Below are 13,253 nucleotides of genomic sequence, written 5' to 3'. Positions count from 1 at the left end.
ACGCCAGGTTTGAGTATAAACTAATTGGTCACCGCCTCATACGTTGCTTATTATAATGTCATGTGTCAAGCCCAAGCCGCATTAATCATCGCACCGTTTTTTTGATCTAACACTAAAATAGAAACCAGGTGTCTGTAGGGCAAAAAATATTACTTTTTTAAATTGCTCAGGTCATCTTTGTAATTCTTCACGTACAGAACACAAATATACGATTTCATATTTTTATTGGTCCTAATTGTAGAACAGGGGAATATATAAAGATTTCCCTGACGATTTGGGTACACATTTTGGACATTTCACTGAAACCACAGGCACCCGTTGGAAACAAGATTGCAATAACTAGTCGTAGCCATTGCAGTAAGTAGCATGATATTATTTACTTCATTTTTAGAAAAACAGGCACAATAGTAATCATTACGTTGTTTTAAAGTTAATTTTTCTTTTCGACATTTGTAGAAATAATTGTCAAATGTATTGTTACAAACATTTAACACTTCAATCTTCAGAAACTTCAAGGAGTGTCTTTAGATTAGAGCTTATGTATTGATGTATGAATATATATATATATATATATATATTGTATGTATGTCGAGGTTGACGATTACATACATAGATATTAACGCACTGGCGCAGGGGATAATTAAATCCTTTCTGGCCTCACAAATTGTCCCATGCCGTAACTGGGACTCGAACCTATGGCACCGAATCGCCCGCAAATTGCATACTTGTCACAATACCTTCTGGGCTATTGAGGCATCCATAAAAAGGATCCCGCTTACGTATATGTATGTATGTATGTATTTTTATATTTTGAATATCTCTATTGTATGTATGTCGGGTTTTGACTTAAACATACATAAATTATATTCAATGACGCACTGGCACAGGGGATATTAAAATCCTTTATTGCCTTCACAAATTCCTCATGCCGTTACCGAGACCCGAACCTGTGGCACTCAATCGCCCGCAATTGTTGGGTCGGAACGCTACCAATCAGACCAACTATGTTCCATTTATGTATGTATGTATGTATGTATGTATGTATGTATGTATGTGAGTGTGTGTGTGTGTGTGTGTGTGTGTGTGTGTGTGTGTGTGTGTGTGTGTGTGTATATATACATGTATATATATGTGTGTGTGTATGTATATGTGTATACACACACACACACACACACACACACACACATATATATATATACACACACACACAAATCCACAGAGACAGGAGAATTATTATTAATCCATTTAAACCATGATTATCATCAGATGTGTGTGTGTGTGTGTGTGTGTGTGTGTATGTGTGTGTGTGTGTGTGTATGTGTGTGTGTGTATGTGTGTGTGTGTGTGTGTGTGTGTGTGTCTACACATACATATACATTGTGTATTGTTTGTTTGATTGCTTGTTTGTCTGATTATGTCATGTATTGATTATTTTCTTATTTATTTATCCCAGTGTCTCGAATCAGAATGGGTCGATTCAACGTCGTAGCTGTCCTCCTGGTCGTAATAGTCGTGGTTTCAGAGGCCAAGTACTGGCACATGCGACGTAAGTTACTGTTTCATCAAATATAGATGCCTTTATAACTTGTGATTATTTTTTCGTGAAATATAGTCTACTATGACTTTGGCTGTTTCGAGAGGTCTCTGGAAACAAGGTCACCTGAATCTACCTCTCTGCCAGAGACCACAATTCACTTGCTCAGTGCACCCAGGATGCCCCACGTGGGACATTTTTGGTTGCTACAGGATATAGCTCTCAGTGGACTTGGTGTATCACAAACCGCATGACGGTGCATATAAATCAGTGGCGGATCCAGAAAATCCAATTAGGGGGTTCCCACTGTCATGTGGCCGAAGGCCACAAATGTTCCCAAATGGATTCCTCGGTTTCTCCAACGTAAATATATATATATATATATATATATATATATATATATATATCTTTCCTATCCTTTCCTTTCCTTTTCTTTCCTATCCTATCCTTTCCTATCCTTTCCTTTCCTATCCTTTCCTTTCATATCCTTTCATATCCTATCCTATCCTTTCCTTTCCTATCCTTTCCTTTCCTATCCTTTCCTATACTTTCCTATCCTTTCCTATCCTATCCTTTCCTTTCCTATCCTATCCTATCCTTTCCTTTCCTTTCCTATCCTATCCTATCCTATTATTCTTTCCTTTCCTTTCCTATCCTATCCTTTCCTTTCCTATTCTATCCTATCCTATCCTATCCTATCCTTTCCTTTCCTTTCCTATCCTATCCTATCCTTTCCTTTCCTTTCCTATCCTATCCTATTCTTTCATATCCTATCCTTTCCTATCCTATCCTTTCCTATCCCCCATCCTTTCCTATCCTATCCTATCCTATTCTTTCCTTTCCTATCCTTTCCTATCCTTTCCTATCCTTTCCTTTCCTATCCTATCCTATTCTTTCCTTTCCTATCCTATCCTATCCTATCCTATTCTTTCCTTTCCTTTCCTATCCTTTCCTTTCCTATCCTTTCCTATCCTATCCTTTCCTATCCTATCCTATTCTTTCCTATCCTATCCTTTCCTATCCTATCCTATCCTATCCTATCCTTTCCTATCCTATTCTTTCCTATCCTATCCTTTCCTATCCTATCCCATCCTTTCCTATCCTATCCTATCCTATTCTTTCCTTTCCTATCCTTTCCTATCCTATCCTATCCTATTCTTTCCTTTCCTATCCTATCCTATTCTTTCCTTTCCTTTCCTATCCTATCCTTTCCTTTCCTATCCTTTCCTATCCTATCCTATCCTTTCCCATCCTATTCTTTCCTATCCTATCCTTTCCTATCCTATCCTATACTATCCTATCCTTTCCTATCCTATCCTATTCTTTCCTATCCTATCCTTTCCTTTCCTATCCTATCCTTTCCTATTCTTTCCTATCCTATCCTATCCTATCCTATTCTTTCCTATCCTATCCTATCCTTTCCTATCCTTTCCTATCCTATCCTTTCCTATCCTTTCCTATCCTATCCTATCCTTTCCTATCCTATCCTATCCTTTCCTATCCTATCCTATCCTATTCTTTCCTTTCCTTTCCTTTCCTTTCCTATCCTTTTTTGTTTCCAAAAGTTTCCTTTTTTCCTCTCTCCTTTCCTCCCTCCTCACTCACCCTTTGTCTTTGTTTTGCAATTTTTCAAACACGAAAAGACCACCATTACCTGGATGTTACGAAACCTTTTTTTTTTTTTTTTTATATATATAGGCCTACTGTAATTTTTATTGCAGGTCCAATAATTGGCTTTCCATTTTATGGCCACAGACCGTTCCATTGTTTCGGCAGGTGTCCTCTTATACCATTTTGGAGACATGGTATGTTTGTTTAGTCTGTAACATAGCGACCGTGTTTAGATTTGTTTTAACCCAAGGCACAACTTCCCCCCAAACTCCCCCCAAACCCCCAAAACAAAAAACAAAAACAGAAAAAAAAACCCATAAAAAACACACAAACAAAAACAACAAACAAAACAAAACAAAAACAAACAAAACAAAACAAAAAACAAACAAACAAACCAAAAACTAAAAAAACCCCAAACAAAAACCAAACAACAACAACAAAAAACACAATAAACCCCAAAATCAACAACAACCAAACAATATGTGGTGGAATGAAACAACTGGTAAGACCAATTTATCGAAATTCCTATGTACTGTAACTTGGAATAAAATGATTTCCTCAATGAATTCCTACTTAAACTAGATTTTAGTAAAATCTACGTTAAATATCTATCAAACAAGATTCAGTTTTGGTCCTCAAAGAATTATGGGAGGAAAACATACATGCGATAATTATTGTGACGTCACGAGCTGAAATGCAATTGTTATAGTATATTTAACGGTTCACTTCAAACCATGACACGGAATTTACACACAAACGCATACCAGAACAATAATCTGCAACCGAGGCATATTTGTGACTTAACACAACCAATCAGACGACAGACCTTTAGTTATCCAATTAATTTCAAAGAAAAAAATATACGTCATTACGAAGAACGATTCTTTTGACAGTAACAACCTTGAAATCTAAACTGAAACTTTTAGCATATTTTGACATTTTATTTTATTGTGTCTAATACTAAAATTGTTGTAAAACGTTTACTTAAACGCGCTCTCTCACAGATGGTTGACCTAATTATTGACCCAACAAGGTATTATATGACAATATATACATTTGATTTGTACCTAAAAGTACTTTATTGAACTATCTACATAACCACCATATCACACTTATTTATTATTGGTATTTTATAAAAAATAAGAATTGAATTATGGGTACGGTCCATAATTCTGAGAAAAATAACGGCTATTTGGAAAGCAGAGGTGTGACGTATTATTTTGAGACACGTGATGGGCATTCCCCGAATAACCGCAGTGCTAAAACGATTTACCATGCTCGTGTAACGAGAACGCTTGACCGTCCTCTGCGACGTAGGGTAAATAGAAAAAAACAACAACAATGAAAATAAGTTATTAAAAAATATGTAATGAATGATAATAAGCTTATACATTAATTTATTTTAGTAACAGAAGCATGTCAAACGTCGACAATCCCGACTAGTTAGGCCTTTGCATCTATAGGTAAATTTATCGTTAGTCATACACGAAAAACGCTAAACATCTGGATCACAAACACCGTCATTTTCCACCTTGTTAAATTCATTATTATACAAAATATGCCATAACAACTGACTTGGGATAGGAATTGTTACATTTTTAAAGAATACTCTGAACTAGACAGTGTTTATATACGAATTGACTATATATACGAAGGCCGTGTCTATAGCCTCCACTAACGAGGGCTGGCTATATTCACAGTAAAAATGTATATAGGCGGTAAATAAGTACATGTGTTTGATTGATCCATATTACCGAACCATCTGGAACAGGAGAAATACATACTAAGTACTGTACGAATAGTGCATTTTCTGAACAGGAGAGGGGGTGAGGGAGTATATGAATTTAGCGGACCCTTTTGTGTACGTTTTCCATAGATATATGAATAGCGTCATATTGTCCCTACAGTACTAACAAAAAATTAGTTATAATAAATAAATAAATACTACTACTACTGCTACTACTACTACTACTACTACTACTACTACTACTACTAATGATGATGAATAAATAAATAAATAAATAAAAATAACAATTACAAATTATCAGCGGCTGAGGTAGATTAACTGAAAGAGAAACTAACTACGGACAGTACACAAACTAAGAACAGGGCTTGAACTTAATAATTTTTCACTGATTGCAATTTTGAGGCTGCTTACGTAAACTTTGTAAAAAAGTTAATTTTACCGTAAATAAATATGACTAAAAGATTATTTTGCTGTATTTAGTCACATTTCAAATGCTCAAAATTGCAAGGGCCAATAAAACTCAAAATACATTTTTTTATAGGCTACTACTAAAGCTGAGACCACTCGCGGGTCCCCCTCTAAATTTATGTAATGTTTTTGTAACAATCGCCCCCACCCACCCCACCGCGACGTGATTTTACCAACATTATAATACATGTAATAATAATAATAATAATAATACACAATTATTATTCCTATTACTATTATTAGTACTACTACTACTACTACTACTACTACTACTACTACTACTACTACTACTACTACTACTACTACTACTACTATTATTATTATTATTAGCCTACTACTACCTTTTTGGGTTGGAGGTGCGGTGTTTTATCTGGAGGAGTTTTAGCTATAAAAATGCAAGATTAACGTGCGTGCACACACGCACAAACGGCAGGCTGAACTTGTCCCTGCACGTAGAACTGGATTCAACTGGGTTAAGTAATAATTAGCCAACCTTTGGACGACAAAACATGAAACAGTACACTGTTTTTTTTACGCTATACATTAAAACCGAAATACCACTTTGCGAACCAGTCAAAATAATTTGCACACGCGCCTAATAATAATAATAATAATAATAATAATAATAATAATAATAAATGGTGAGTTCATGTTCCGACTGTTTATTATTTTATTTCAGCGTATTCGCAGTTATTTTCGTCATGAAATAATATATTGGCCCTTATTTGCCAAGTCTCTATACACGGCGATCGTTTATATAAAATCCAAAAATACATTATACGGTTGTCGTATATATAGCCTCATCACTACGAGTCTGTTTTTCCGTATTTTTCATGTCTCATCACAAGAAGAGTTCCAAATTTTAAAAAATAAGCGTGTCATGGAATTCCCTCGATCGTAGTTCAATTAAAATATTTTGGATCATACAATAACTAGGTTTGGTATTCCAAATGAATGTAAGTTTTATTTATAATGCATATTTAGAGAAACAAGGCCCACTAAATCCGTGATTGAGCTCCATTAATATCTCATAATGCTATAATCATATATACACGGTGAGTTGGCTGAAACAGGCGTATGGTGAGGGAATGGGTGTGGGGTGGCATTTGTAACTGTTGTTTTTTCTAGGGGGGGGGGGGGGGTTAGATTAGTGAACTTTGTGGAAAATTATGATTTCTAACACACACTCTTAGAGAGAACATTGTGTCTTTTGTGATATCAGACAACCATATCCCACATGTGTTGATAGTCGATTAAAACACCTATGATTGGCTGCTCAATAGTGCTGATCTAGTTGTAAAAACCAAACCGTCCATTGGAATTAGCTCTTCCGAAATCTATTGTTCGCTATGCCGTGTAAACTGTACAAGTTTTAATTGCAACAACGTTTAAAATTAGTTTATTAAAACTGTTGTTTTTCTGTGATATTATTATTATTTTTTAGAAAATTAATTAATTGGGTTTTTGTTTTGGAAGAGTCTGTGTGGTGATATTAAAGAAATGAAATACTACTCTTATATCCATTAGATGCCATTTATTTTCCAGCTTATAGGTTAAAAACGTAGCCAAACTGGCTCGTTAGATACCATTCGAAACAAACTGCTGTTACATAAATGGTATCTAACCAGCACTCGTCTATATAGTATTCTATGTTTACAAACGGTGTATACATTTTTCTTCTTTTGTATTAGGTCCACTGATGCGTCTGTCTCTTCCATTCAACAGATGGTTTCCTAGATTTCCCATGTATCCACTCATACGACCAGGTTTGTAATTTACCACTTCAAACATTAAAAAGTAAAAATAAAAGTTTTATCCCTACGACTCATGTAATAGTCATAAATGTCCCAACTGCCCATGTTGTCGAAATTGGGACATATTTATTCTCAATTCTTGGCCCAAAATCTAAGGATTTAGGCAGAGGATGATAAGAAAAATGAATAATAGTCTTAAATGTCCCAACTGTCCATGTTTTCCAAATTGGGACATATTTACTCAATTCTCGGCCCAAAATCTAAGGAATTAGGCAGATGATGATAAGAAAACTGAATTAAAGTTTGAGACAGTCTTCACAGAATTTGAACCACTGCCCTCGACTTGACACGAAAGTCCTGTGTTTTAACCACTGCAACTTTTCCAACACCGCCTGTATGGTTTATGCTGTCCGCGCTGGAACTTTCTTCCCCCATTATGGTACATGATGTTTAAAACTGACAGTCGCTCGGCCCAAGATATGCCAATGGAGACATCTTAGACTGGTGCTCAAAACCAAGAGGTCCCAATTAGGGACTTTCTGAGCTGGTGCTAACAATACTGCTCAAACTCTGCAGACTCTACCATTATGTATACACTGTTATTTCTAATTGCATCAGGTCCAGTGGTGCCCGTTCCATATAAAAGATGGATCCCCAAATACCCACAAGTACGGCAAGGTTGTTAATTTACAAATTGGCATATTTCAGCGCACATTATTGGCGGTATTCTTAATATTTTTGTTTAATTAAATTACTTTACGGAGACCCTGATACAGCATATTAACTCCTTTTCAGGGTAATCACGGGCTAACAAAGTAGTTGACATTTGTGTTTAGAACTTGAGAGATGACAAAATTAAAGAGACGAACTACTTGCCAACGGTATTATTGATATTCAAATCCGGCCTCGGTGGTATCGTGGTTAAGCCATCGAACATAAGGCTGGTAGGTACAGGGTTCGCAGCCCGGTACCGGCTCCCACTCAGAGCGAGTTTTAATGACTCAATGGATAGGTGTAAGGCCACTACATCCTCTTCTCTCTGACTAACCACTAACAATTAACAACTAACCCACTGTCCTGGACAGACAGCCCATCTAGCTAAGGTGTGTACCCAGGACAGCGTGCTTGAACCTTAATTGGATATAAGCACGAAAATAAGTTGAAATGAAATTAAATGTTCAAATACTGAATACATTATCCTCATATATTGTAGATAGACCGTTGCCGTGTATTATACTAAGTTTTACACTGTCTTCGAACCATTCACGTTGGACATTCATGTTTTTGTGTATTTTATACTGTTTAACATTGTCTTGGAACCAAATGTTTGACAATACTGATCTTCACTGCGGTTGTATTGGACATTGATGTTTTTGTGTATTTTATACTGTTTCACATTGCCTTCGGACCAAGTGTTTAACAGTACTGCCTTCGAACCATTCATGTTGGACATTCATGTTTTGGTGTATTTAATACTAAATTTTACACTGCCTTGGACCCAAATATTTGACAATACTCATTTTATACTGTTTTACATTGGCTTCGATCCAAATGTTTGACAGTACTGATCTTCACTGCAGTTATATTGGATATCCATGTTTTCGTGTATTTTATACTGTTTTAAAATTGCCTTGGAACCAAATTATTTGACATTAATGATCTTCACTGCAGTTATATTGGATATCCTTGTTTTCGTGTATTTTATACTGTTTTAACATTGTCTTCGAACCAAATGTTTGACATTAATGATCTTCATTGCAGTTATATTGGATATCCATGTTTTCGTGTATTTTATACTGTTTTAACATTGTTTTGGAACCAAATGTTTGACATTAATGATCTTCACAGCAGTTATATTGGGCATTCATGTTGTGTATTTTATACTTTTTTACATTGCTTCGAACCAAGAGTTTGATATTAATGATCTTCAGTGCGGTTGTATTCAGTTTCTGTGTATGTTCCTGTTAACGCCATGGAATGTCAAATACCATGCGAATCGGTGCGGTCAGTTCGAATTCCGTCGACACAGACGTTGTCGCATTTTTGCGACAAAACGTAAAACGTCTTGCATAGAGAGAGAAAGATATATACATGTGTGTGTGTGTGTACACACACACACACACACACACACACACATGTATATATATATATATATATTTTCATATCTTAATTAAATTATATAAAATATACATTAATTCTAGTGTTCATTTTACTGTTATAAAAATACTTTATAACAATATTTGTTGTCACTGTATTTTATTTTTGTTTTAATAGGAAGACATTTTATCTGTACTTTGAATGCATAGGGAACCACCATTCCTACCTGGCTTAGTCTGAAATGAAAAGAGGTTTTATTGCATATAATGATGGAACACAATGTATCCCACTTCCGAATCTTATTTACAATATCGGCAACTGCAATAATTAAAAAAAGAAGAAGAATAATGTGAATAAACAGTAAACAGAAAGGAAACGAAAGGAACGGAAATAGAAGTATGCTAGTAGGTGCAATTATTTTCACACATTATATTATGGTGATTATTATTTCAGGTCCAATACTGAATTTGCCATTCACAAGCGTCAACACCCTGACCACTCAGCAAAATATTTTGAATCAACCAATTACAGTGGCAAAGGGACGTGGGGTGCAAAGCGGCGGCGCCGTACAAATGAGAATGGCAGGGCCAAGCATCATCATAAATACGTCAGTAGGAGGTAGAGCTGGAGCTGGCACAGGAGCAGGTGCTGGCGCAGGAGTTGGCGCAGGAGGCTGGGGAGGATATGGTGTAGGAGTTGGTGCAGCTGGTGCAGGAGCAGGTCTAGGAGGCATGGGAGGCATAGGAGCTGGTGCAGCTGGTGCAGGAGCAGGTTTAGGAGGTCCTGGATTTGGAATAGGAGCTGGTGCTGCCGGTGCAGGAGCAGGCCTAGGAGGCATGGGAGGCATAGGAGCTGGTGCAGCTGGTGCAGGAGTAGGTTTAGGAGGTCCTGGATTTGGAATAGGAGCTGGTGCTGCCGGTGCAGGAGCAGGTCTAGGAGGGATGGGAGGCATAGGAGCTGGTGCAGCTGGTGCAGGAGTAGGTTTAGGAGGTCGTGGATTTGGAGTAGGAGCTGGTGCAGCTGGTGCAGGGGCTGGTCTAGGAGGCATGGGAGGCATGGGAGGCATTGGAGCTGGTGCAGCTGGCGCAGGATTAGGTTTAGGAGGTCGTGGATTTCCTATTGGGGCCGGTGGAGTCGGTGCAGGAACAGGTCTAGGGGGCATGGGAGGCATGGGAGGCATGGGACGCATAGGAGCTGGCGCAACTGGCGCAGGATTAGGTTTAGGAGGTCCTGGATTTGGGATAGGACCTGGTGCTGCTGGTGCAGGAGCAGGTCTAGGAGGCATGGGAGGCATGGGAGCTGGTGCAGCTGGTACAGGAGTAGGTTTAGGAGGCCCTGGATTTGGTGTAGGAGCTGGTGCAGCTGGTGCAGGAGCTGGCGGCGGAGTTCCATTTCTCCTTGTAAACGGTGGTGCTGGCGGTGCAGGAACAGGCTTTGGAACTCCTATGTTTGTTGTAGGAGGTGCGGGCGCCGGTGCAGGTGCCGGCGCTGGTGCCGGTGCAGGCGCTGGTGCAGGTGGCGGAGTTCCCGTATTCTTGGTAGGTGGCGGTGGCGCGGGCGCTGGCGCCGGCGCAGGAACAGGCGTCGGTGGTCCGGGATTTGGTGGAGGAGCCGGCTTAGGAGCTGGTGGAATGGGCGGAGGAGGAGCTGGTGCAGGGGCTGGTGCAGGAGGTGGTGGAATGTTTGTAGGAGGTGGCGGTGCTGGAGCTGGAGCCGGAGCCGGAGCCGGAGCAGGAGGTGGAGGAGCAGGAGGCGGAGGAGGCGCAGGAGCAGGGGCAGGAGCTGGAGGTGGTGGATTTGGTGGTCAACAGCAAATGTTGAGATACCGGCCGAGAGATCGTCCAGCGTGGGTGAACTACGGAAACATTAACTACGATTACCCGTACGTCCAAGGACAAAGATTATTGCTGCGCCGTGTTCTTAATTCTCCTCCCATGATGCAGAAAGCAGCCGCCCGTCCCGTGCGTGCGATTAACGGTGTACACAGTCCTACACAGGCACAAGGAGCTTCAACAGGCGAGTTGTATTCATTTACATTAGTTACTTAGCACTTCGTTATATTGTATAGGACCACACCATTTAGCTAAAATGAGGTTTCCTTCAATAGTTCATTGGTATACAAAAGGTCTTTCTAAATAACGAGCATTTTAAAAGTACTGCTAAAGCAATAGATGCCCACTGCCAGACCCATCTCTTGAGTTGAAGGACGTGACTAACTACACGATAAAGCTATACACGACATTTCAGCTCAGTATCTTGAGGCATTGCAAAAAAAACAAAAAACAAAACAACCCCCCCCCCCAAAGAATCCCCCCCCCCCAAAAAAAAAAAAAACCCACACAAAAAAAAACCCACACACCCCACAACAACTAAAAGAACCATATATGTGGAACAGGCTGGATAACAGACAGACGGACAGAAGGACGGAAACAAAACCTTCGGACACAACAAAAAAGTCTTGAGTTTAATGTGCTGAGCTATGGCAACACTACTGTACTATTACATAAATATGTATCTATGGATCTGCCTCGACTGTCTTTCTGCTTGTCACTGAATTGATCTTTGACCATCAAAAACAGCTATAACGTCTACTTCACAATCTCACCTAAAGTCTGAAGTCATATGGGTTGTAGAATTAGTAGACCATGGTAGTCCAATAGAGTAGTGCCATTGACGGATTCTTGGGGAGGGGGGGGGGGGGGGGGGTGTCACAAGGGCCCGCTCGTTTGAAGTGTCCTTTTTAATAACTCGCAGACCAAGTTCCCGTTGAGAGCTCGGCTCATTTGCCGTTTGCAAACTCAAACTTTCCTTTTTTGGAATTTTTTGACCACACCGTCACAAAATCCTGAATCGGCCGCTGTGTGTACCATCCCATCCAATTCTCTACGACATTTGTTAAATATGACCATCATCAAACGGTGACAATTTACGGCGACAAATATTAAGATAAAAGGGGCTATAACTGTACGAAATGGAAACGAAATGTGACCCTCCCCCGTGACAAAATCATAGATCCGCCCCTGTGCATACCATCCCATACAATTCTCCACGACTGGTATCTGTTGACCTGTCTATAAAAATATGACCATCGTCAGACGGCGACTTACGTGAATTTTATCCATTAAACCATTAAACACTGATACGTATTTTGTTTCCAAATGTAAAATTACTACTGAGGATTTTCACAAAGTTTCAGACATGAGTTGGTTAATAGATATTTTGTTTTAATATTATATTAAAAAATAGATATATATATATATAAATAAATCGAGTATTCGTACTCTTTTAAAGGGTCGTCAAGTTACAGCAAATAATATCTTATTTAAAGTGAGACTATTGGAAACAACTGTCTACCAGAAACGGAGGTGGAGGGTGCTCTGGATGTGTGGACCCCCCCCCCCCCCCCCGAGCGCTGCTCAACCCTAGCATACAAATTTATATGTTCTTATAAAAACAAACAGAAAACAAACACCTACACTCGCACCTATATATAATCCCATTAAAAAAGAAGAAAAAGGATCTCTCTCTCTCTCTCTCTCTCTCTCTCTCACACACACACACACACACACACACACAAACACACACAACACACACACACACACACACACACACACACACACACACACACACACGTGAGCAAAATGACTATTGCTGATTAAAAGTATTTTGTATTTGTAGGGAAGGTTATCCACTAGTGTGAAGAAGAATTCGAACCATTTTAAAATGGGCCGCCTATATCACCATGTGTCCAACGACAGTAGAGCGGAGAGAGTGTTGTGAACCAGTGTTTGATGTGACCTTAATTTATTAGATAATAAAATCATTCCTCTGAGGAAGCTGAATTTCGCTACTTATTTTCAAATAGTGCCGGAAGTCCTTGAATTTTGGACGTGTGGTGTGGCGAGGATCACATCATAGTGGGTTCGAATCCGCAATCTGTCACTGTGATGGATCTCAGTTACTGCGGAGGCTTCTCTTCAGAGTTTTGGCCTACACGGAAAAATATACTTACCGATACCTTGATTTTTGTATCAAACAAATT

General features: G+C 39.0%; 1 protein-coding gene across 1 annotated transcript; it reads left to right on the top strand.

Annotated features, from left to right (window-relative positions):
• The first annotated feature begins 243 nt into the window (after nucleotides 1–243).
• Nucleotides 244–13,044, top strand: LOC121368139 (glycine-rich cell wall structural protein 1-like). The gene is made up of 6 exons (XM_041492725.1): nucleotides 244–357; nucleotides 1,454–1,546; nucleotides 3,256–3,339; nucleotides 7,052–7,126; nucleotides 9,665–11,227; nucleotides 12,890–13,044. Coding segments are annotated over exons 1-6 (1,833 nt in total). The 5' UTR covers nucleotides 244–356; the 3' UTR covers nucleotides 12,907–13,044.
• The last annotated feature ends 209 nt before the right edge of the window (nucleotides 13,045–13,253 follow it).

Source organism: Gigantopelta aegis, chromosome 3 (genome assembly GCF_016097555.1).
Source record: "Gigantopelta aegis isolate Gae_Host chromosome 3, Gae_host_genome, whole genome shotgun sequence".
NCBI lineage: Eukaryota > Metazoa > Mollusca > Gastropoda > Neomphalida > Peltospiridae > Gigantopelta > Gigantopelta aegis.
Note: the sequence above shows the minus strand (reverse complement) of the source record. Positions and strands in the feature narration are given on the sequence as shown.